Source organism: Mustelus asterias, unplaced genomic scaffold, assembly GCF_964213995.1.
Source record: "Mustelus asterias unplaced genomic scaffold, sMusAst1.hap1.1 HAP1_SCAFFOLD_194, whole genome shotgun sequence".
NCBI lineage: Eukaryota > Metazoa > Chordata > Chondrichthyes > Carcharhiniformes > Triakidae > Mustelus > Mustelus asterias.
The window spans coordinates 33634-59540 of NW_027590187.1; the positions used below are offsets into that span (position 1 = coordinate 33634).

The window sequence follows — 25907 nt, forward strand, 5'->3', positions numbered from 1 at the left end:
TTTGGGTAGACTGAGGGAGAATTTAGCATGGCCAATCCACCTCACCAGCACGTCTTTCGGACTGTGGGAGGAAACTGGAGTACCTGGAGGGAACCCATGCAGACACAGGGAGAATGTGCAGACTCCGCACAGACAGAGACCCGACCGGGAATCGAACCCAGGTCCCTGGCGCAATAAGGCAACTGTGCTAACCACTGTGCCACCTTACTGCCCCAGATCAGCAGAGGTTGCTGTGCTTGAATACTGCGATCTCAGCTTGGACTGGACTGCCGATTGTGCACAGAGTTCTGTTCCGAATTTTATATACCAATGTTGGGTCAAAGAGAGGGTTCAGTTCAATTTACTGCTCTTGATGCTGTCGACTTAAAGAAAAGTTACAACATACTCTACTGATCATGAAGCAACCGAGGAGAAAAATAAAGAAAACCCTTCAGTTCGATTGCCCTTCATCAGACTGGTGTTAGTAAAGGATTGCTACACTTTTCTGATACAGGTCCCTTTGCGAAAAACCTGGCTTCTTCTCTGAGAGACTGGAATTAGCAGATTCATATTCCTAATCGTTAGCTTTAGTTTAGTTTATTCATTAGTGTCACAAGTAGGCTTACATTAACACGGCAATTAAGTTAGTGTGGAAATCCCCGAGTTGCCACACTCCGGCGCTTGTTCGGGTACACTGAGGGAGAATTTAGCATGGCCAATGCATCTAACCAGCAGGTCTTTCGGACTGTGGGACGAAACCGGAGCACCTGGAGGAAACCCATGCAGACCCTTGCAGACTCCGCACAGACAGTGACCCAAGGCTGGAATCGAACCTGGGTCCCTGGCACTCTGAGGCAGCAGTGCTAACTACTGTGTCAGTTTGCTGAGATGTGTTGGAATGCCGCAGTCCTAGGTTAGAGAGAGATAAAGAAAGATATTGGGACCAGTTCAATGGTTCAATGTAAAAAAAGGAGATAATCATCAAACACAGGAAATGTAGCGGAGGACATGCCCCTGTCTATATCACCGGAATAAAGTGGAAATGGTCGAGAGCCTAAGTGCTTAGGCGTCCAGATCAGCGAAACCTGTCCTGGTCTCCCCACGCTGACGCTATAGTTAAGAAAGCCCACCAACGCCTGTGCTTTCTCAGGAGGCTAAGGATATTCGGCATGTCTGTTACGACTTTCACCAATTTTTATAGATTCACCAAAGAAAGCATTCTTTCCAGATGTACCAGAGCTTGGTATAGCTCCTGCTCCGACCAAGATCGCAAGCAATGACAAAAAGTCGTGAATGAAGCCCAGTCCATCACTCAAACCAGCCTCCCGTCCATTGACTCTGTTTACATTTACTGCTGCCTCAGAAAAGCAGACAGCATGGCAGGGGTTTGGAAGGATGAGGGGATGATAGTGTGGCGAGACAACGGAACTACACCATAATCATGCACACCAAGTACAAGAAACTTGAGAAACTCGGCATCATCACCAGCAGCAACCAAGCCTTCCCTGGTACCACAGTAGAAAACAGTACCACTGCAGGGAAGTCCATTGTCAACTTGTCGGACTACACACTTCAACCAGACGAAATCGAAGTTCTCAGCCGAGGGCTCAATTTTGGCCTCGACACCAAAATGGTCCCCATCGGCCTCGCAGCAAACATGGAGGAATTCATCTGGCGAATGAGGCTCCGGAAGTTCTTCCACAAACCCAAGAGGCCAACAGCAAACCCGATGAGACAGCCAATGAACCAGTACAGCCGACAGAGAGATCCACGGTGCAGCGACCAAAGAGGAAAGAGTCGAATTGGACTCCTCCGGAAGGTGCTGCCCTCGACTCGACATATATGCGCAAGCCGTCAGGAGGTGCGTCAATGCCAGATTCATCAGCCACACTCACACGACAGCCCCAAACGTCACCCAAGCACAATGCAATGCCATCCGCGCTCTCAAGACCAACCGCAACATTGTCATCAAACCAGCAGACAAAAGAGGGGCCACCGTCATACTGAACAGAACGGATTACTGTAAAGAAGTCTGCCGACAACTGGACAACGAGGAACACTATTTATTGCGAGAGGGATGGAGTTTAAAAACAGCGAGGTTATGTTGCAGCTGTCGAAGGTGCTGGTGAGGCCACACCTGGAGTATTGTGTACAGTTTTGGTCTCCTTACTTGAGGAAGGATATATTGGCACTGGAGGGGATGCAGAGGAGATTCACTAGGTTGATTCCGGAGTTGAGAGGGTTGGCTTATGAGGAGAGACTGAGTAGACTGGGGCGATACTCATTGGAATTCAGAAGAATGAGGGGAGATCATATAGAAACAGATCAGATTATGAATGGAATAGATAAGGTAGAAGCAGGGAAGTTGTTTCCACCGGCGGGTGAAACTGGAACTGGGGGGCATAGCCTCAAAATAAGGGGAAGCAGATTTAGGACTGAGTTGAGGTGGAACTTCTTCACACAAAGGGTTGTGAATCTGTGGAATTCCCTGCCCAGTGAAGCAGTTGAGGCTACCTCGTTGAATGTTCTTAAGGCAAGGATAGATAATTTTTTGAACAGTAAAGGAATTAAGGGTTATGGTGAGCGGGCGGGTAAGTGGAGCTGAGTCCACAAAAAGATGAGCCATGATCTTATTGAATGTCGGAGCAGGCTCGAGGGGCCAGATGGCCTACTCCTGCTTCTAGTTCTTATGTTCTAATGTTCTACAGACAGTTACCCGAAGATTCGACCAAAGAACACACCCGACAACTCAATAGACTGATCAAGACCTTTGATCCGGACCTTGAGAACACCCTCCGTGCTCTCAACCCATGTACTCCTCGCATTGGGCATCTCTAGTGCCTCGTGAAGATACACAAGGCCAACACACCCGGCCGTCCCATCGTATCAGGCAATGGGACCCTGTGTGAGAACCTCTCCGGCTCCGTCGAGGGCATCCTGAAACCCATTGTACAAAGAACCCCCAGCTTCTGTCGCGACACTACAGACTTCTTACATTAACTCAACACCCTTGGAGCAGTTGAAGCAGGAACACTCCTCGTCACAATGGATGTCTCGGCACTCTACACCAGCTTCCCCCACGACGACGGCATTGCTGCAACTGCCAATCTCTAGATGCGATTCTACAACTCATCCACTTCATCCTGGACCACAATGTCTTCACCTTCAGCAACCAGTTCTTCATCCAGACACACGAAACAGCCATGGGGACCAAATTCGCACCTTAATATGCCAACATCGTCATGCACAGGTTCAAACAAGACTTCTTCACCGCACAGGACCTTCAACTGACGCTATACACTCGATACATTGATGACATTTTCTTCTTTTGGATTCATGGCGAGTAATCACTGAAACAACAACTTGATGACACCAACAAGTTCCATCCCACCATCAGACTCACCATGGACTTCTCTCTGGAATCGGTTGCATTCTTGGACACACGCATCTCCATTAAGGACGGTCACCTCAGCACCTCACTGTACCTGCCCAGTGAAGCAGTTGAGGCTACCTCGTTGAATGTTCTTAAGGCAAGGATAACCTCATGATGCTCCACTTCTCCAGCTTCCACCCTAAACACGTTAAAGAAGCCATACTCTTTGGACAAGCCCTCCGTATACACAGGATCTGCTCAGATGTGGAGGATTGCAACAGACACCTACAGATGCTGAAAGACGCCCTCGTAGGAACAGGATATGGCGCTCAACTCATCAATCGTCAGTTCTGACGCATCACAGTGAAAAGCCGCAAGTCCTCCTCAGAAGTCAAATACGGGACACGACGGACAGAGTACCCTTTGTCGTCCAGTACTTCCCGAGAGCAGAGAAGCTGCGACATCTTCTCTGGAGCCTTCAACATGTCATCAATGAAAACGAACATCTCGCCAGGGCCATCCCGACACCTCCACTTCTTGCCTTCAAACAACCGTGCAATCTCAAACAGACCATTGTCCGCAGCAAACTACCCAGTCTTCAGGAGAACAGTGACCACAGCACCACACAACCCTGCCACAGCAACCTCTGCAAGACCTGTCGGATCATCGACACGGATGCCATCATCTCACATGAAAACACCATCCACTAGGTATACGGTACATAATCTTATGGCTCGGCCAACATTATCTACCTGATACGCTGCAGGAGAGGATGTCCCGAGGCATGGTACATTGGGGAGCCCGTGCAGACACTACGACAATGGATGAATGGACACCGCTCGACAATCACCAGGCAGGAGAGCTCCCTTCCTGTTGGGGAAAGCTTCAGCAGTCAAGGGCATTCAGCCTCTGATCTTCGGGTAAGCGTTCTCCAAGGCGGCCTTCACGACACACGACAACACAAAATCGCTGAGCAGAAACTGATAGCCACGTTCCGCACACATAAGGACGGTTTCAACCGGGATCTTGGGTTCAGGTCACACTATCGGTTACCCGCACGACTTGCCTGGGCTTGCAAAATCTCACTAACTGTCCTGGCTGGAGACAATTCACACATCTCTAACCTGTGCTTAACCCTCTCTCCACTCATATTGTCTGCACCTGTAACGACTTGATTCCCCGTAAAGACTCGCATTCCAATCATTATCTTCTAATTGTGTTTGTGTCTATATATGCCCGTTTGAGAACCAAACTCTTCATGAAGGGGCAACCCACCGAAAGCTCGTGCTACCAAATAAACCTGTTGGACTACTTACTGTGCCTACCCCAGTCCAATGCCAACAAATCCACATCATGGCTTCCTTATTTATGTCCTGTATGAACAGAAGAACAGCTATGGAAGAACAGCTTCTTCCCTGCTGCCCTCAGACTTTTGAAAGGACCGACGTTGTATTAAGTTGATTTTTCACTACACCCTAGATATGGCTGTAACAATGGACTCTGCATGAACAGAGAACAGTACAGCACAGAACAGGCCCTCCGGCCCACGATGTTGTGCCGAGCTTTATCTGAAACCAAGATCAAGCTATCCCACTCCCTATCATCCTGGTGTGCTCCATGTGCCTATCCAATAACCGCTTAAATGTTCCTAAAGTGTCTGACTCCACTATCACTGCAGGCAGTCCATTCCACACCCCAACCACTCTCTGCGTAAAGAACCTACCTCTGATATCCTTCCTATATCTCCCACCATGAACCCTATAGTTATGCCCCCTTGTAATAGCTCCATCCATAAAGACGATTTCCTCGGGTGGATGGAGCTATTACAAGGGGGCATAACTATAGGGTTCGTGGTGGGAGATACAGGATGGATATCAGAGGTAGGTTCTTTACGCAGAGAGTGGTTGGGGTGTGGAATGGACTGCCTGCCGTGATAGTGGAGTCAGACACTTTAGAAACATTTAAGCGGTTATTGGATAGGCACATGGAGCACACCAGGATGATAGGGAGTGGGATAGCTTGATCTTGGTTTCAGATAAAGCTCGGCACAACATCGTGGGCCGAAGGGCCTGTTCTGTGCTGTACTGTTCTATGTTCTATGTTCACCCGAGGAAATAGTCTTTGAACGTTCACTCTATCCCCTTCATCATTTTATAAACCTCTATTAAGTCTCCACTCAGCCTCCTCCGCTCCAGAGAGAACAGCCCGAGCTCCCTCAACCTTTCCTCATACGACCTACCCTCCAAACCAGGCAGCATCCTGGTAAATCTCCTCTGCACTCGTTCCAGCGCTTCCACATCCTTCTTATAGTGAGGTGACCGAAAATGCACACAATATTCCAAATGTGGTCTCACCAAGGTCCTGTACAGTTGCAGCATAACCCCACGGCTCTTAAACTCCAACCCCCTGTTAATAAAAGCTAACACACTATAGGCTTTCTTCACAGCTCTATCCACTTGAGTGGCAACCTTTAGAGATCTGTGCATATCGACCCCAAGATCTCTCTGTTCCTCCACAGTCTTCAGAACCCTACCTTTGACCCTGTAATCCACATTTAAATTAGTCCTACCAAAATGAATCACCTGACATTTATCAGGGTTAAACTCCATTTGCCATTTTTCAGCCCAGCTTTTCATCCTATCTATGTCTCTTTTCAGCCTACAACAGCCCTCCACCTCATCCACTCCTCCACCAATCTTGGTGTCAGCAGCAAATTTACTGATCCACCCTTCAGCCCCCTCCTCTAAGTCATTAATAAAAATCACAAAGAGCAGAGGACCAAGCACTGATCCCTGTGGCACTCCGCTCGCAACCTGCCTCCAGTCCGAAAATTTTCCATCCACCACCACCTCTCATTTCCTTCTCGATGAATGGTCTGCTTTGTTTGTATAGCGCGCAAGAAACAATACTTTTCACTGTATGCTAATGCATGTGACAATAATAAACCAAATTAAAATCAAATCAAATCAATACGTTAAATTTGATATTGTAACTCGCAACATATAAAGGTTTGCAATGTGGAGATAATGACCTACACGGGACACTGGCAAAAGAAAATCAGAACAGTGTTAAATTAAAACATTGTTGAATTAATTTGATATGACATTCAGAGACCAGTCCTTCATAAGAGCAATAAATTCGAAGGGACATTAACTCATAATGTATTTGAATAACAAATAATGCACAGACTTACAATAAACACCAAACACAGCAAGGAGAGGATAGTACGCCTCTTGAATCTTATACAGTGATTTTAGTACCCGAACCTCCAGTGGGACTGCAGGTTTTTGCTCCACTGGTTGGTCCCCATGCATCTTCCTGTGTTAATCCTTGATTACTGTTTGAGCTTAATGCCACTCTGCCTCTTACTGAGTCTGTATAGACTGGAGCCCCTAATTTGTAATGAAGTGAGCAGGCTTCTGAAATGCTTTGCTACCAAGGGGGCTGGAATTACTCACGGTGATGAAACAAACAGAAAGACTTAACTCCTTTCACCCTGGTTCCTTTTGATAAGGTGCAGTTAACTTGGTATTGCACAGATCTAAAAGTAATCACGGTTAAAATGAGACATGACTTTAATAAATACAAACAGGAGAGAAAATACAGCATTCACTGTCATTGTGTCTTCTAAATAGTGATCAGGTACAATCTACAGGCGAAACGTAGCAGAATTTCTGGGGGCAATTGGCACCACATCCACAAACATTCTCTCAAGGCTTGAGTTACACGGGGAGGCTGCATAGACTGGGGTTGTTTTTCTCTGGAGCGTTGGAGGCTTAAAGGTGATCTTATAGAGGTCTATGAAATAATGAGGGGCATAGATCAGCTAGATAGTCAATGTATTTTCCCAAATTTAGTTTAAAACTAGAAGGCAAATGTTTAAGCTGAGAGGGGAGGGGGGAGAGATACGAAAGAGTCCAGTGTGGCAATTTTTTTCACACAGAGGGTGGTGAGTGTCTGGAACAAGCTGCCAGAGGTAGTACTGGAGACGGGCACAACTTTGTCTTTTAAAAAGTGTTTAGACAGTTGCACAGGTAAGATGGGGAGAGAGGGATATGGTCCAAACGTGGGCAATTGAGACAGGCTTAACGGTTAAAAAAAGAGGTGGCATAAGAAAATAAGAACTAGGAGCAGGAGTGGGCCTTCTGGTATTTTGCATTTAACTTGGTATTGCACAAGTGGGCATCGACGAGTTCGGCCGAAGGGCCTGTTTCAATGCTGTAAATCTCTCTGACTCTATGGCTGTCTGAATCCCTCCACCACCGACATTCAGTAGCAGCAGTGTGCACCATCTCCAAGATGCATGCACCAATTCAGCAAAGATCCTTAGACAACAGCTGCCAAACACACAACCACTTCCATCTAGAAGGACAAGGGCAGTAGATAAATGGGAACACCACCACCTGCAAGTTCCCCTCCAAGCCACTCACTGTCCTGACTTGGAAATATTTCGCCATTCCTTCACAGTCACTGGGTCAAAGATCCTGTCATTCTCTCCCCAACGGCATTGTGGGTCAACCCACAGCACGTGGACTGCAGCGATTCAAGAAGGCAGCTCACCACCATCTTCTCAAACGCAGCGAGGGATGGGCAATAAATGCTGACCAGCCAGTAATGCCCATGTCCCACGAATGAATTAAAAATAAAATTGGAATTCACTATTCAAGGATTATTCACTCCTCATTTTAACACTACGGCAAGGAACTCAGCGGTCAACACACTCCTCTGGTTAAGTTTCGAGTTTAAGTTTATTCGGGTCACAAGTAGGCTTACCTTAACACTGCAATTAAGTTACTGTGAAAATCCTCTAGTCGCCACTCCTGTTCGGGTACATGAAGGGAGAATTTAACATGGCCAATGCACCGAACCAGCAGGTCTTTCGGACTGTGGGAGGAAACAAAGCACCTGGAGGAAATCCACACAGACACGGGGAGAACGTGCAGACTGCACACAGACAGTGACCCCAGCGCGAGTTGAATCCGGGTCCCTGGCGCTGTGAAGCAGCAGTGCTAACCACTGTGCCGCACCCCGGCTCCCTGTCCTGGGAAACAGCACTCCTCCACATTTCCATCGACTGTCTACAACGCACAAAATTGGACATCATGCTGATCTATCCTGCCCTCCAAGGAACTACCCGCCCAGTAAGTATTCGAGCGCAAATTCCACCTGGGCAAATGAATGGGAATTATTGGACACGACAGCAAGTACTGGATTCAAACTTAACCCAACAGCTGCCTGTTTACAACCCTCCCTGGAACGAGTGGTCAACCCTCAACAGATTTCAGATTAGCCATGGCCCCTGCATGACCAACCACTCTGGAGTGGGCATTAATGTCATGACCTATGTGCCTGTGGGAGAGAGCAAACTGGGCCCCACACATCATGGGAGAGTGTCCAATCCATAGACTCAGCAAAGGTCCTATCTTCACTCAACAAACAGAACCGGAATAACCTCACCGAATCGCAGAATCACTCAGTGCGGAGGAAGCCCTTCGGCCCATCGAATCTGTTCTGACACATTAGAAACACCTGACCTCCCACCTAATCCCATTTACCAGCACTTAGCCCATAGCCTTCAAAGCTATGATCTGCCAAATGCTCATCCAGGTACTTTTTAAAGGATGTGAGGCATCCGGCCTCCATCATCCTCCCAGTCAGCGCATTCCAGACTCTCTCCACTTTTCCTCACATTCCCCCTAAACCTTCTGCCCTTCACCTTGAACCTATGTCCCCTCGTGACTGACCCTTCAACTAAGGGGAACAGCTGCTCCTTATTCACTCTGTCTATGTCCCTCATAATCTTGTACACCTCGATCAGGTCACCCCTTAGTCTTCCCTGCTCCACCGAAAAGAACCCAAGCTTACCCAACCTCTTTTCATAACTTAAATGTTCCATCCCAGGCAGCATCCTGGTGAATATCCTCTGCACCCCCTCCAGTGCAATCACATCTTACCTATAATGTGGCGACCAGAACTGCACACAGTACTCCAGCTGTGGCTACACCAATGATTTTTATTTTTATTTTTGATTTGATTTGATTTATTATTGTCACATGTTTTGGTCTGCGATGAAATGTATTGTTTCTTGCGAGCTATACAGACTAAGCATGTTGTTCATGGCGAAGGAAAGGAGAGGGTGCAGAATGTAGTGTTACAGTCATAGCTAGGGTGTGGAGAAATACCAACTTCAAACAAGGTATGTCCCTTCAAAAGTCTGATGGCAGCAGGAAGGAGCTGTTCTTGAGTCGGTTGGTACGTGATCTCAGATTTTTGTATCTTTTTCTTGACGGAAGAAGGTGGAAGAGAGAATGTTCGGGGTGCGTGGGGTCCTTGATTATGCTGGCTGCTTTTCTCAAGGCAGCGGGACAGTGTCAATGAGAGTTTGGGAGGTTGGTTTGCGTGATGTACTGGGCTTCGTTTGCGACCCTTTGCAGTTTCTTGTGGTCTTGGGCAGAGCAGGAGCCACACCAAGCTGTGATACAACCAGAAAGAATGCTTTCTATGTTGCATCTGGAAAAATTGGTGAGAGTCACAGTCGAGTTCTATACAACTCCAACATCTATGCCTCGATTGATAAAAGCAAGTCTCCCAGATGCCTTTTTCACCACCGTACTAACATGTCCTGCCTTCAGACATTCATGGACAAACACGTCATGGTCCCTTTGTTCCACAGAACAAAGTCCCTTCTTTTCCACAGACGTTCCCAGTGAATGCTTCATTGTCTAATTACCCCTTCCAAAGTGCATCACCTCACACTTTACAGTGTTAAGTTCCATCTGCATGTTTGGACATTCCGTCTATATCTTCCTGGAGCTGAAGACACTCAACCACACTGTTAACCACCTGACCAATCTGCTTGGCTTAGAGAGTTTGCATTCGCTAAATATATATATATATATTTTTAGCATCACCCACCTTCACTTCATATTGGGTGGTTTTATGATCTGATTCACGATAATTTTCTCACACATACATGTTTAAATGATTAGATAACAGTTAAGGCGATAATGGAATCGGTGAGTCACATGAACTGGTACCAGTAGCTTGATGCGCAACATGCAATGAGCAACTGGGAGTTGTGAGCATGAGATGTAATACAAGATATTGACAACGCTGATGCTATAGTTAAGAAAGGCAACCGACGCCTGTACTTTCTCAGGAGGCGAAGAAAATTTGGGATGTCCCCGACGACTCTCACCAATTTCTACAGATGCACCAGAGAAAGCATCCTTTCCAGATTTATCACAGCTTGGTATGGCTTCAAATGTATGTGTGCTTATCGTCAAAATCGTCAAAGGCTTCAAGATTTTAGGTGTCCATATCACCAACAACCTGTCCTGGACCCCCATGCCCACACTATAGTTAAGAAAGCCCACCAACACCCCTCATTTCTCAGAAGACGAAGGAAATTCAGCATGTCAGCAACGTCTCTCACCAACTTTTACAGATGCACCACAGAAAGCATTCTTTCTGGTTGCATCACACCTTGGTATGGCTCCTGCTCTGTCCAAGACTACAATAAACTACAAAAGGTCGTGAATGTAGCCCAATCCATCGCTCAAACCAGCCTCCCATCCATTGACTCTGTCTACACTTTCCGCTGCCAGGGCAAAGCAGCCAGCATAATTGTTGTTGTCCTCAGTACCATAACGAAGTAGCACACTCGTTAAGTACAAGTCCGTTTTGCTGGATTCAGTCGGCCTGAAGGATATGACCTGGTCTTGCATCTGCAGTTTTGAGGCTTGACGGGCCGAATGGCCTACTCTTTCTTCTTTGATACTTTTGATTTGATTTATTATTGTCACATGTATTGGAATACAACGAAAAGTATTGTTTCTTGCGCACTATACAGACAAAGCATACCGTTCATAGAGAAGGAAAGGAGAGAGTGCAGAATATAGTGTTATAGTCATAGCTAGGGTATGGAGAAAGATCAACTTAATATAAGGTGAGTCCTTTCAAAAGTCTGACGGCAGGAGAGAAGAAGCTGCTTTTGAGTCAGTTGGTAAGTGATCTCAGGCTTTTGTATCTTTTTCCCGACGGAAGACGGTGGCGGAGAGAATGTCCGGGGTTCATGGGGTCCTCAATTATGCTGGCTGCTTTGCCCTGGCAGCGGAAAGTGTAGACAGAGTCAATGGATGGGAGGCTGGTTTGAGTGATGGATTGGGCTACATTCATGACCTTTTGTAGTTTATTGCAGTCTTGGGCAGAGCAGGAGCCATACCAAGCTGTGATACAACCAGAAAGAATGCTTTCTATGGTGCATCTGTAAAAGTTGGTGGGAGTCGTTGCTGACATGCTGAATTTCCTTCGTCTTCTGAGAAACGAGAGGTGTTGGTGGGCTTTCTTAACTATAGTGTGGGCATGGGGGAACAGGACAGGTTGTTGATGACCTGGACACCAAAAATCCTGAAGCCTTTGACGATTTTGACTTCATCCCCATTGATGTAGACAGGGAAATGAATCTACTTACTTTGTTATCTTCTTACAGGTTCTGCTTGGCCAGGAACCACAATTGCCCAATTCTAATGTCCCGAGATCCTCTTGGACAAGAATGCAGCATACCCATGGAAATCCTGTAATTAGAGACAAGAGAGTTGGATAAGGGGGACCTGTAGGTTTGAATCTCCCAAAAGCATTTGATAAGGCAATTACAGAAGAGAAGATTATACAGTGTACAGGATAATGAATCAGCATGGGTAAATGATTGGTTTGCTAGCAGGAAGGGGAGAGTAAGGATAAAATGGTCCTTTCTTGAGTTGGAAAGCTGTAACTAGTTGAACATCGTATGTATCGGGGCTGGATTGATGTTACAATCCACATCAATGACTTGGATGAAAGAACCAAATGTAGGATATAGATCAGTTGGAGACTTGGGCGGAGAGGTGGCAGATGGGGTTTAATCCAGACAAATGTGAGGTAATGCATTTTGGAAGGTCCAATACAGATGGGAAATATACACATTAAAAGGCAGAACCCTTCAGAGTACTGATAGGCAGAGGGATATGGATGTACAGATACACAGGTTACTGAAAGTGGCAACGCCGGTGGAGAAGGTAGTCAAAAAAGCATATGACATGCTTGCCTTCATCGGCCGGGGTATTGCGTTTAAAAATTGGCAAATCATGTTGCAGCTTTATAGAACTTTAGTTAGACCACACTTGGAATCTAGTTTTCAATTCTGGTCACCACACTACCAGAAGGAAGTGATGGTTTTGGAGAGGGTACGGTACAGAAAAGGTTTACCAGGATGTTGCCTGGTATGGGGGGCATTAGCTATGAGGGGAGGTTGGAGAAACTTGGTTTGTTCTCACTGGAATGATGGAGGTTGAGGGGCGACCTGAGGAGTCTACAAGATTATGAGGGGCACGGACAGATTGGATAGTCAGAAACTTTTTCCCAGGGTGGAAGAGTCAGTAACTAGGGGGCATAGGTTTAAGGTGCGAGGGGCAAGGTTTAAAGGAGATGTACGAGGCAGGTTTTTTACACAGAGGGTTGTGGGTGCCTGGAACTCGCTGCCGGGGGAGGTAGTGGAAGCGGATACGGTAATGGCTTTTAAGGGACATCTTGAGAAATACATGAATAGGATGGGAATAGAGAGATATGGTCCCCGAAGGAATAGGGGATTTCAGTTCAGTCGGGCAGCATGGTCGGTGCAGGATTGGAGGGCCGAAGGGCCTGTTCTTGTGCTGTAATTTTCTTTGTTCTTTGTTATTTGTATGGTGACTAAATCTGCCAAGCGAGGTAGGAAAGTCAGTTGTCACGAGGAGAGAGTGTGCAAAGGGACATTGACAGTTTAAGTGAGCGTGCAACACTTTGGCAGACGGAGTATAATATCAGAAAATGTGAAACACATCCACTTTGGCAGGGAGAATAGCAGAGCAATATATTACTTAAAATGTGAGTGATTGGCAACTCAGAGGGACTGAGGGATCTCAGTGTCCAGATACTGAATCACAAAAGGTTATTATGTAATTGTAACAGGTAAATAAAGTTTGAAATAAATGCAGAATACTGCAGATACTGGAATCTGAAGCAAGAACAAAAAATGCTGGAAAATGTCAGCAGGTCCGACAGCATCTGTGGGGAGAGAATATAGCCATTGTTTCGAGTCGAGAAGACCCTTCTTCAGAGCCTGACTTAAAAAATTGGCTCTATTCTCTCCCCACAGATGCTGTCAGATCGGCTGAGATTTTCCAGCATTTTCTGCTTTTGTTGTGAATAATGTTTGAAAGTTTATTTATTATTGTCACAAGAAGGGTTACATGAACGCTGCAATGAAGTTACTGTGAAAATTAGTCGCCACACTCGGGCGCCTGTTTGGATACACTGAGGGAGCATTTAGCATGGCCAATCCACCTAACCTGCACATCTTTGGAGTTTGGGAGGAAACCGGAGCACCCGGAGGAAACCCACACGGGGAGAATGTGCAGACTCCACACAGACAGTGACCCAAGCCGGGAATCAAACCCAGGTCCTCGTGTTGTGAGGCAGAAGTGCTAACCACTGTGCCACCGTGCCGCTCCATTCCAGCATGAAACATATTCGTTGATTAAGTATCCATGATCCTTTCGAATAGAGGATTCCAAAGATTCACAACATTATCCCTGTAGTAATTAATCCTCACTTAATTCCCAAGCCGGAATTGAACCCGGGTCTTTGGTGCCGTGAGGCAGCAGTGCGAATCACTGTGCCACCGTTCCACCCTATGTCGCACGAATCCCATTTTCCACCATTCTCCCCAGATCCTTGAATTTTCAGCTTGAGGTCTGGATTGAAACCAGAACCGGGTTCAGGCTATTTGGTATTTAAATTTGTGCAGCACTTGAGATTTCTTGTTGAAGGTTGAGCTAACTCTCAGAGTGAATTCCAAGGCCAGGATTTTTGTTCAGCTGCGGGTTAGGTTTAGGATTTGAGGTAGTGTTGGAGTCAGGCTTGAGATTGTTAGAATTTAAATCTCAAGAGACTACAGAGGAACATTATCGTAGAATCATAAAATCCTACAGTGCAGAAGGAGGCCATTTGGCCCATCGAGTTTGCACCGGCCAGAATCCCACCCAGGCCCTATCCCCGTAATCCCATACATTTACCTTAACTTGTCCCCTGACACTAAGGAACAATTTCGCATGGCCAATCCACCTAACCTGCACATCTTTGGACACTAAGGGGCAATTTAGCATGGCCAATCCACCTAACCCGCACATCTTTGGCATGTGGGAGGAAACCGGAACACCCGGAGGAAACCCACGCTGACACGGGGAAAACGTACAAACTCCACACAAACAGTGACCCAAGCCGGGGATCGAACCCGGGTTCCTGGCGCTGTGAGAGGGCAGTGCTAACCACAGTGCCACCATGCCGCCCCATTACGCAGCCATGTTTGACACCACCAATGCATCGTGCTACAGGGCGAGATAGCCAAATCCGATTGAGGGATAAGGTTGAAGAGGTGATCTGAAGGCCTAGCGATGGACTTGAAGAGATATTGAGAGATTATTCCTCTGTTTAGAGTCACTTACAGGCAAAGGGTGCATGGAATCCATGGAAGGAGTTCAAAATATGGATGGACATTTTAACATCGAGCAGGGTGACACGGTGGCACAGCGGCACTCACAGCGCCAGGGACTCGTGTTCGATTCTGGCCTCAGGTGACTGTGTGATCATAGAAATCCGACAGTGCAGAAGGAGGCCATTCGGCCCATCGAGTCTGCACCGACCACAATCCCACCCAGGCCCTACCCCCACATATTTTACCCGCTAATCCCTCTAACCTACGCATCCCAGGACTCTAAGGGGCAATTTTTAACCTGGCCAATCAACCTAACCCGCACATCTTTGGACTGTGGGAGGAAACCGGAGCACCCGGAGTAAACCCACGCAGACACGAGGAGAATGTGCAAACTCCACACAGACAGTGACCCGAGCCGGGAATCGAACCCGGGACCCTGGAACTGTGAAGCAGCAGTGCTAACCACTGTGCTACCGTGCCGCCGTGTGGAGTCTGCATGTTCTCCCCGTGGCTGCGTGGGTTTCCTCCGAGTGCTCCTGTTTCCTCCCACACCCTAATGATATGGATTGGCCATTCCAAATTGCCCACAGTGTGCTGAGATGCATAGGTTAAGGGATTAACGGGGATAGGGCGGGGAGTGGATTAGTGGGGATAGCGGGGATTAGCGGGGATAGGGTGGGGAGTGGGGCGGCACGGTAGCACAGTGGTTAGCACTGCTGCTTCGCAGCTCCAGGTTCCCAGGTTCGATTCTTGGCTTGGGTCACTGTCTGTGAGGAGTTTGCACATTCTCCTCGTGTCTGCGTGGGTTTCCTCCGGGTGCTCTGGTTTCCTCCCACAGTCCAAAGATGCGCGGGTTAGGTTGGTTGGCCAGGTTAAAAATTGCACCTTAGAGTCCTGAGATGCGTAGGTTAGAGGGATAAGCAGGTAAATATGTGGGGGTCGGGCCTGGGTGGGATTGTGGTCGGTGCAGACTCGATGGGCCGAATGGCCTCATTCTGAACTGTAGGGTTTCTATGATTTCAGTCAGAGAGTCGGTGCAGACTCGATGGGCCAACTGGCCTCCTTCTTCGGATTCTCCGATGAGTCAATTGCCTGGAAACAAATGTAGGTCAGTAAGCACTCGAGCTATCATTTATTATTGTTCATTCAAAGGATCTGGGCTTTGTTGGCTAGAACAGCATTTATTGCTCATTCCTGATTGCCTTTGGAAGTTCTTGGCAAACTTCCTTCTTGAACCATTGCAGTCCACGTGCTGTAAGTATGCTGTTAGCGAGGGATTTCCAGGATTTTAACTCATCAACAACGAAGGAACACCGAAGTATTTATAAGACAGGATGGTGAGTGACTTACAGGCATAGAGTGATAGGAATTTACAGCATGGAAACAGGCCCTTCAGCCCAACTTGTCCACATGGCCCTTTTTTTAACCACTGAGCTCGTCCCAGTTGCCTGCGTTTGGCCCATATCCCTCTATACCCATCTTAGCCATGTAACTATCTAAATGCTTTTTAAAAGACAAAATTGTACCTGCTTCTGCTCCAGCCTCTGGCAGCTTGTTCCAAACACTCACTACCCTCTGTGTGAAAAAAATGCTCCTCTGGACCCTTTTGTGTCTCTCCCCTCTCGCCTTAAACCTATGCCCTCGAGTTTTTGACTCCCCTACTTTTGAGAAAAGATGTTGACTATCGAGCTGATCTGTGCCCCTCATTATTTTATAGACCTCTACAAGATCACCCCTAAATCTCAAACACTCCAGGGAAAAAGTCCCAGTCTATCCAGCCTCTCCTTATAGCTCAAACCATCAAGTCCCTATAGCATCCTAGTAAATCTTTTCTGCACTCTTTCCAGTTTAATAATATCCTTTCGATAATAGGGTGACAAGAACTGCACAAAGTATTCCAAGTGTGGCCTTCCTAATGTCTTGTACAACTTCAACAAGACGTCCCATCTCCTGTGTTCAATGTTCTGACCAATGAAACCAAGCATGCCGAATGCCTTCTTCACCAACCTGTTCACACGTTACTCCACTTTCAAGGAGCGATGAACCGTACCCCTAGATCACTTTGTTCTCTCACGCTCCCCAACACCCTACCATTAAGTGAGTGGGGGAACTTCAAGCTGGGGGTGTTCTCATATATCTGCTGCCCAGTTGGTAGTGGTCCTCAAAGTGTCAGGGACCCGGGTTCGATTCCTGGCTCAGGTCACTGTCTGACACGTTCTCCCGTGTCTCCTTGGGTTTCCACAGGTGCTCTGGTTTCCTCCCACAGTCCGAAAGACGTGCTGGTTAGGGTGCTAAATTCTCCCTCAGCGTACCCGAACAGGCGCCGAGTGTGGCGACTAGAGAATTTTCACAGTAACTTCATTGCAGTGTTAATGTAAGCCTACTTGTGACAATCAATCAATAAATCAATCAATAATTAAATAAATATGTAATAAATAAATAGTATGATGTTATAGGTGAGCAGCAGATAAGCTGAGGTTTACTTGAAGACTCAGTGTGATCTGCGAGCAATGTAAATGTCCCAAGCACAGATTCGTCGTGTTATAACATATAAGATATAAAGTGTGAGTTTGCTCATGGCAATGGTGTTATTTAGCATGGATGGGAAGCCAATTGCAGGAACACAAACATAGTGTTCTACAATGGACATGATATCGCATTCCAGGATTTAAATGGAAGACCAAAAGAGATTGAGGAGCTAGATCCAATGCATGATCAATTAGGGTCTCCACTTTGCCCATCCCAGTCGCCGCCAGGCTGAGACACCGAGGTTGTCAACTCTATTGTCTGATACCATGCCGTGCCTGGGTCCTTGTTCTCATCTCATACTTTGTTTTATTCATTCGTGGGACATGGGTGCCAATGGCTGGCCAGCATTGATTGCCCATCCAACGTTGCCCGAGGGCAGTTGGGATTGAACCACATTGATGTGGCCCTGGAGTCACATTGAAACCATAAGTCCAGAATATATAGGAGCAGAATTAGATCATTCGGCCCATCAATCATTGCTGATATGATTCTCATCCCCATTCTCCTGCCTTCTTCCCGTAACCCTTGATCCCCTTGTTGATCAAGAACCTATCTATCTCTGTCCTAAAGATACTCAATGACCCGGTCTCCACAGCCTTCTGCAGCAAAGTGTTCCTCAGATTCACCACCCTCTTGCTGAAGAAGTTCCTCCTCATCTCAGTTTTAGAGGAGCATCCCGTCACTCTGAGGTTGGACCCTCGAGTTCTTGTCTCTCCCACTCGGGGAAACATCCTCTCCACGCCCACTCGATCTGGGCCTCTCATATTTAGGACAGACCAGATAAGGACATCAGATTTCCTTCCCTAAAGGGCACGAGTGATGGGGTTTTCCGACAATCAGCAATGGTTTCATCAGCATATTAGTAATCCCAGATTTTTAAAATTAAATTCAAATTCCGCCATGGCGGGATTCGAACACGGTCCCCAGGATATTAATTGAGTTTTTGGATTATTAGACCAGCGACAATACCAGAAGGCCATTCCTTCCGGTATCCCGAGCCCCTCAACTGGTCTTGTTCAAACTAAATCACCATCCGATATTCACCATGTGTCAAAGAGAAAACAGGGTGCAGCAATCAGGTGGAGCAATGAATGCTGGGCGGACTCAGAGAAACATAGAAGATAAGAGGAGGAGGAGGCTATTCGGCCCTTCAAGCCTGTTCTGCCATTCATCATGATCATGGCTGAACGTCCAACTCAATAGCCTAATCCTCCTTTCTCCCCATATCCTATGATCCCATTCGCCCCAAGTGCTGTATCTAGCCGCCTCTTGAATACGTTCAATATTTTGGCATCAACTACTTCCTGTGGTAATGAATTCCACAGGCTCACCACTCTTTGGGTGAAGAAATGTCTCCTCAAATCTGTCCTAAATTGGAGGATTGCGGATAGATTGGAGGATTGCGGATGTGGTTCCGTTATTCAAGAAAGGGAGAAGTGATTGCCCGGGAAATTATAGACCGGTGAGCTAACCTCAGTGGTTGGTAAGTTGATGGAGCAGATCCTGAGAGGCAGGATTTATGAACATCTGGAGAGGAATAGTATGATCAGAAATAGCCAACACGGCTTTGTCAAAGGCAAATCATGCCTGACGAGCTCAATTGGATTTTTGAAGATGTAACTAGACATATAGACGAGGGAAGAGCAGTAGGTGTAGTTTATTTGGATTTCAGCAACGCGTTTGATAAGATGCCCCACACAAGGCTCATTGAGAACGTGAAGGGGCATGGGATACAAGGGGACATTGCTTTGTGGATTCAGAACTGACTTACCCACAGAAGGCAAAGTGTGGTTGGAGATGGGTCTTTTCAGCATGGAGGTCGGTCACCAGTGGAGTGCAATAGGAATCTGTTCTGGGACCCGAGCTCTTTGTGATTTTTATCAATGACCTGGATGAAGAATTGGAAGGATGGGTTGGCAAGTTTGCTGATGACACAAATGTTGGTGGTGTTGTGGATAGTGTAGAGGGATGTCAGCAACGAGTCATAGATAACATGCAAGACTGGCCGGAGAAGTGGCAGGTGGACTTCAAGCCAGATAAGTGTGTGGTGGTTCATTTTGGCAGGTCGAATAGGATGAAAGAATATAATATTAAGGGTAAGACGCTTGGCAGTGTGGAAGATCAGAAGGATCTTGGGGTCCGGGTTCATAGGATGCTCAAAGCAGCGTCGCACGTAGAGGCTGTGATTAAGAAGGCGTATGGAATACTGGCCTTCATCAAAAGAGGAATTGAGTTTAGAAATCGGGAGGAAATGCCGCAACTGTATTGGACCCTGGTCAGACCCCACCTGGAGTACTGTGCCCAGTTCTGGTCGCCTCATTACAGAAAGGCTGTGGAAGCCATAGAAAGGGTGCAGAGGAGATTCACAAGGATGTTGCCTGGATTAGGTGGCATGCCTTATGAAGATAGTTTGAGAGAGCTAGGTATTTTCTCCTTGGAGAGGCGAAGGATGAGAGGTGACCTGATAGAGGTGTATAAGATGTTGAGGGGTATTGATAGAGTGGATTCTCAGAGGCTTTTACCCAGGGCTGAAATGGTTGCCACAAGAGGTCACAGGTTTAGGGTGCTGGGGAGTAGGAACAGAGGAGATGTTCGGGGTACGTTTTTCACTCAGAGGGTGGTGGGTGCGTGGAATCAGCTGCCGGTAGTGGTGGTGGAGATGGATTCGATAGGGTCTTTTAAGAGACTTTTGGATTAGTTCATGGAAGTTAGTAAGATAGAGGGATATAGGTAAGCCTGGTAGGTTGGGACATGTTCGGTGCAACTTGTGGGCCGAAGGGCCTGTTTGTGCTGTAGCGTTTCTATGTTCTAAATGGTCTACCCTGAATCCTCAGACTGCGACCCCTGGTTCTGGACTCCCCCGCCATTGGGAACAGCCTCCCTGCATCTACTCTGTCTAGTCCTGTTAGAATTTTATATGTCTCTATGAGATCCACCCCCCTCATTCGTCTGAACTCCAGTGAAAACAATCCTAACCTCGTCAATCTCCCCTCATACATCCGTCCCGCCATCCCCGGAATCAGTTTGGTAAACCTGACTCATTGAAGAGACTTCATTTGTGGTACTTTAAAAAAATAAGTTAATCAAACAAGACATTTTCCAACAACTGCCACACGTTAGCTTTTGTACAGACACATTCCTGGTCAGATGTGAAGATGTAAGGATTGAGTCAGTGAAGATGGTGCAGAGATTCTGGATGTCATCTCCCCTCCTGGCCTCGAGGAAGCGTAATGACTCTCTTGGAATCCACTTCTCTAATGTTCTGCTTGTCACCTCTTGGTCTGATATGTCCTGCTCTGTTGCACTTCAGCGGTTAGCTATTGTGTGAGATGCCCATATTTCCCTTGTCTCAGAATCTAGGTCAGAAGCTCCAAGTGTTTTATGAAGTCAGCCTGGACCATAAATTTTGGCACAGGTAAGCGTGAGATGTTTCACGACAGCTTTGATTCAAAAGACCCAGGTGGTGAAGAAAGCATATACATGCTTTCCTTCATCGGCCAGAGCATCCAGTATAAAAGTTGGCAAATTATGTTACAGTTGTATAAAACGTTGGTAATGCCACATTTGGAATACTGTGTCCAATTCTGGTCACCACACGACCAGAGGACGTGGAGGCTTTGGAGAGAGTGCAGGAAATGTTTACTAGGATGTTGCCTGGTATGGAGGGTCTTCGCTATGAGGTGAGATTGAATAAACTGGGATTGTTCTCTCTGGAAAGACGGAGGCTGAGGGGCGAAGTTTGTAAAATTATGAGGGGCGTAGATAAGGTGAACAGTTGGAAGCTGTTTCCCAGGGCAGAAATGGCAATTGCAAGGGAGTGCAAGTTCAACGTAAGGCCGCGGGGCGGGGGGGGGGGGGGGGGAGTAGGAGAAGGTTCAGTAGAAATCGGTGGGGAATTCTTTTTACACAGAGGTTGGTAGGGACCTGGAATGCACTGTCAAGTGAGGTGGTTGAGGCAGACACTTAGTGACATTTAAGACTGATCTGGATAGGCACATGAACAGGCGGGGTATCGAAGGATACAGGTGTTTGGTCAACGAGATCGGTACTGGCTTGGTAGGCTGAAGGGCCTGTTTTTGTACTGTACTGTTGTTTCTTCTTTGACCCACTAGGGAGCTTTTACCAAACAACGTTTATTTCAGAATACAGTTAACACGTATAGTAAGAAAATTAGCAAGAACGTTTATCAATTACAAACAAGAGAAAAACCAATTGTGGTATTATACAAACCTTAACAGTTCAATTTTCTTTTCCAACCAAGCAAACATTCTGACAACCCACCACCCCACTCCCCCACCCCGTTTCAGTTTAGCACAGAAAATACATACATTCATGTGATTTTTCAGCTCTGCAATACCTGCTGTGAATTAGTCCTTTGGATGCAGAATTGAAACTCTGACTCCCCTGTCCTGTAGCTCCCAGTCCACCTTCAGGCAGAGATAGAACCACTGCTTGCCTCCAGCGAGCAAACAACCAACAGCAAAATGTTCTCTCCAGAGAGGAAGAAAGACTACTTCCACCTAGCCAGCAGAATGTCTAATATCAGGGGGAGACACAGAAACACACTGCATTTCAGTTTGGAGTCCAACAGCTACTCACTAAAACTAAAAGTGAAGCCTTGGATTCCTCTGTGAACGAGCCACCTGACCTTGACCTCTCAAGCAATCTCCCCACAACAAGTCAAAAGGGTCGTAAAACTCCCAAAACTCCAGGACATTACATCAGGCCCAAATTAAAAATAAACCAAATGGCCCATTATATGCCTCCAACAGACATCATGGCAACGCTACAAAAAAATTCAGAGAAACAGGGTTAAACTACATTCCTTAAAAGCACAGTAGCATCACACTTGTTTATTAATTAGTTGAATAATTGAGGCAACTGGATATTTCATCGCACTTTTGACCTGCTGCCTAAATTTGGACTGAGTTACCCCATAAATAAATGTGTTTGTGCAGCAATTTACATTCACCAGCAGATATCCAACTTGCAAAAATAGCCCTTCAGATTCATTATAACCCTCTGGACTTTCTCCTCTAATACTGTAATATAGGAATTCCATAACATAGACCGTCCACAGAAGTATGAAAGTGCCGGATATGCTGAAGAGTAAAATCATAGACTTCCGTCTGCCCTGCATCTCTGGGTCACTGCAATTCCCTCCACTGTTCTGACCCCTGAGTCCCTTACGGACTTGACTGACCACAACAATGTGTCTGACTGTCAGAGCATTGAGCAGTAGAATTAAAGCGAATGGGAGCAATGGGGTTAAAACCGTATCAAGCCAATCAAATCCCACCCACCCAGGCTCAGTATAGTAGCTCGGACGTGCAGTACAGAACCACGGTACTTTATCGATTATCTCCCCAGGTGCATTTGAAAAATAAAAGGGAATGTTTTTCGAACAGAGCAGAATGCCTGTTGTTGCGAGAACCACAGCCGCAGTTTTCTCATTGCAATATTTTGTTGATAGCTTCTGGCAACAAATGGCCACAAAGCGGTCGAAAGAGAAAGTGACAGTGAACCAGACAGAACAATCAGTGGCTGCACGGAACAGGACAATCATAACACTACAGACAGGGGTGATGTCCAGAAAAGACATAGGAAAATAATAGTACTTGATCCGAAACAGTACAATCTCAAAAATAATGACCAGGAGATCCGCTGTTGCCATGGCCACCAGATAGTGAGTGGTGCAATTGGAGAGTCCGCATTTTCCCCTGGACAGGATCACAATCGCCACTATGTTAACTGTAAAAGAGGGAAGGTAGAGAGAGCCCGATTAAATACTCTGCATGCATAACCCACACAGCATGGGCATGCGTTTAGAGCCAATATCAATGGTTCGGCAATGACGTTTTAAAAGTTTTATTTATTAGTATCACAAGTAGGTTTACATTAACACTGCAATGAAGTTACTGCAAAAATCCCATATTCGCCACACTCCGGCACCTGTTCGGGTACACTGATGGAGAATTTAGCATGGCCAATGCATCTAACCAGCACATCTTTCAGACTGTGGGAGGAAAACGGAGCACCTGGAGGAAAACCACGCATACACGGGGGAAACTGTGCAGACTCCGCTCAGACAGTGACCCAAGCCCAGAGTTGAACCCGGGTCCCTGGCGCTATGAGGCTGCATTGCTTACCACTGTGCCACCATGCCGCCCCAGGGAGGTTATTGATTCTGGAGGGAAGGTCTAATCCACGGCGGGGGGAGATGGGGGGGGGCGGCGCGGGGGCAAAACCCGAAGGTTTGTTTTGTGTATCGATAAGAATCCTGAAAAGTCCAAAGTGGGAGGGGCGTTTTTGATTTAAGGGGTATTTGATCTTGAGGTGTACCCAAACTTGGGGAGGGGGTTCTGGTCTGCTCTGGTAGTGAGGTTCTTGGATAGCTCGGATGGAGGTTGAGTGCTTTTCTATGTGGCTCAGATTCGGGGGTTAAGGTGGGGGGTGATCCAATCCCCAATGTGGGGGAGAGGATTCAAAAGCAAAGCCCTTAAGCACCCCCCACCTCCCCCCCCCCACCGCCGTACCCCAATTCAGTGTGGCATTTTTAGCTATCTGGTATCTAATGGGGAAATTAGGTCAGTCAAACTTTAACCTGTAAATATGTTCGGGATTTTACAGTCTTGCTTGTTCCAATGCTGTAAAATCCTGCCCGTTGTCAACGGACATTTCAATTGTGACCATTAAGTCAGAGAGCGTAACATAATGTAAAATATTTCAATGGTCCAACTCGCCTGCTCGGAGGCCTTACCAGGCCAGTCACTGACCCAACACTGTGAAAATCACACGTGGTGGTTGGATGGTGTCTAAATTGAGTTGTTCTTTGAATTTATATCATTAAATTGTGGGTGGCACGGTGGCACAGTGGTTAGCACTACTGCCTCACAGCAACAGGGACCCGCTTTCACTTCCTGGCTTAAGCCATCGTCTGCGCGGAGTCTGCACATTCTCCCCATGTCTGCTTGGGTTTCCTCCGGGTGCTCCAGTTTCCTCCCACATCTCAAAGATGTGCACGTTAGGTGGATTGGCAATGCTAAATTGCCCCTTAGTGTCCAAAGATGTCCAGGTTAGGTGGATTGGCCATGCTAAATTGCCACTTAGTGTCCAAAGATGTGTAGGTTAGGTGGATTGGCCATGCTAAATTGCCACTTAGTGTCCAAAGATGTGCAGGTGAGGTGGATTGGCCATGCTAAATTGCTCCTTCGTGTCCAGAGATGTGCGGGTTAGGTGGATTGGCCACGCTAGGTTGCCCCTTAGTGAGCAAAGTTGTGTCGGTTAGGTGGATCGGCCATGCTAAATTGCCCCTTACTGTCCAAAGATCTGCTGGTTCGGTGGATTGGTCGTGCTAAATGCCCTCTTAGTGTCCGAAGATGTGCAGGTTCAGTGGATTGGTCATGTTAATTTGCCCCTTCGTATCCAAAGATGTGTTGGATTGATTTGCTATGTTAAATGTTTGGGATACAGGGATAGTCATGATGTGGAGATAAAATATTGTGAATAAAATTGTGACCAAATAAACCTGTTGGACTTTAACCTGGTGTTGTTAAACTTCATACAGGGATAGGGCAGGGCAGCGGGCTTAGTTAAGGAACTCTGTCAGGGAGTCGATGCAGCCTCGATGGTTTGATAAGCTTGCACAAAGCCAACTTGTAGTAAGAAAGGCAAATTCGAACAAGGTGCAAATTTAAGATGAATTTAGCTAAAAAAACATGGAGCAGGGGTTAGAGACCATAAGAAATAGGAACAGAAGTAGGCCATTCGGCCCCTCAAACCTGCTCCACTATTTAATAGGATCATGCCTGTTCCGACACTCCTCACTTTCCTGTTCTTTCCCTGTAACCTTTGATCCCCTTACTGATCAAACATCTATCAATCTCAGCTGCAAATGTTTCCAAGAATTCTGCCCCCCACTGCTCTCTGTGACAAGGAGTTCCAAAGACTCACAGCCCTCTGAAAGGAGAAATTCCTCCTCATTTCAGTCTTAAACTGGTGCCCCTTTATTCTGACACTATGCCCTCTGGTCCGAGACTCTCCCATGGAGGGGTTGGGAGGGGGGGGGGTGTGGCGGCGCGGGGGGAATATCCTCTCAGCATTCACCCTGTAAAGGCTCTGGAGAATCATATATGTTTCAATGAGATCACCTCTCATTCTTCTAAATTCCAATGAGCGGGAGGCCAAGTCCTCGTGGTATTATTGCCAGATTATTATTCTGGAAACGAATATTCTCTGGACACGGGTTTGAATCCCGCCAAGGCAGATGTTGCAATTCGAATTAAAAACAAATCTGAAATTAAGAATCTGCTGATGACTGTGAAACCATTGTCGATTGTCGGGAAAACCCGTATGGTTCGCTGATGTCCTTTAGGGAAGGAAATCTGCCGCCCTTACCCGGCCTGGCCTACATGAGACTCCAGAGCCAAAAGCAATATGGTTGACTCTCAACTGCCCTCAGACAACTAGGGATGGGCAATAAATGCTGGCCAGACAGCGATGCCCATGTCCCACGAC

The 25907-nt window shown here is 46.8% G+C and overlaps 1 protein-coding gene and 1 long non-coding RNA gene across 2 annotated transcripts in view; both read right to left on the reverse strand.

Annotated features, from left to right (window-relative positions):
- The window catches only part of LOC144485434 (uncharacterized), a 664084-nt gene that overhangs the window by 31613 nt on the left and 606564 nt on the right, over positions 1–25907 (reverse strand). The window lies entirely within an intron of this gene.
- LOC144485409 (putative G-protein coupled receptor 139) overlaps positions 22234–25907 on the reverse strand; it is a 30682-nt gene continuing 27008 nt past the window's right edge. Inside the window, exon 3 of the mRNA XM_078203592.1 lies at positions 22234–23141. Coding sequence (XP_078059718.1) covers positions 22234–23141 — 908 coding nt within the window. The remainder of the gene's footprint in view (positions 23142–25907) is intronic.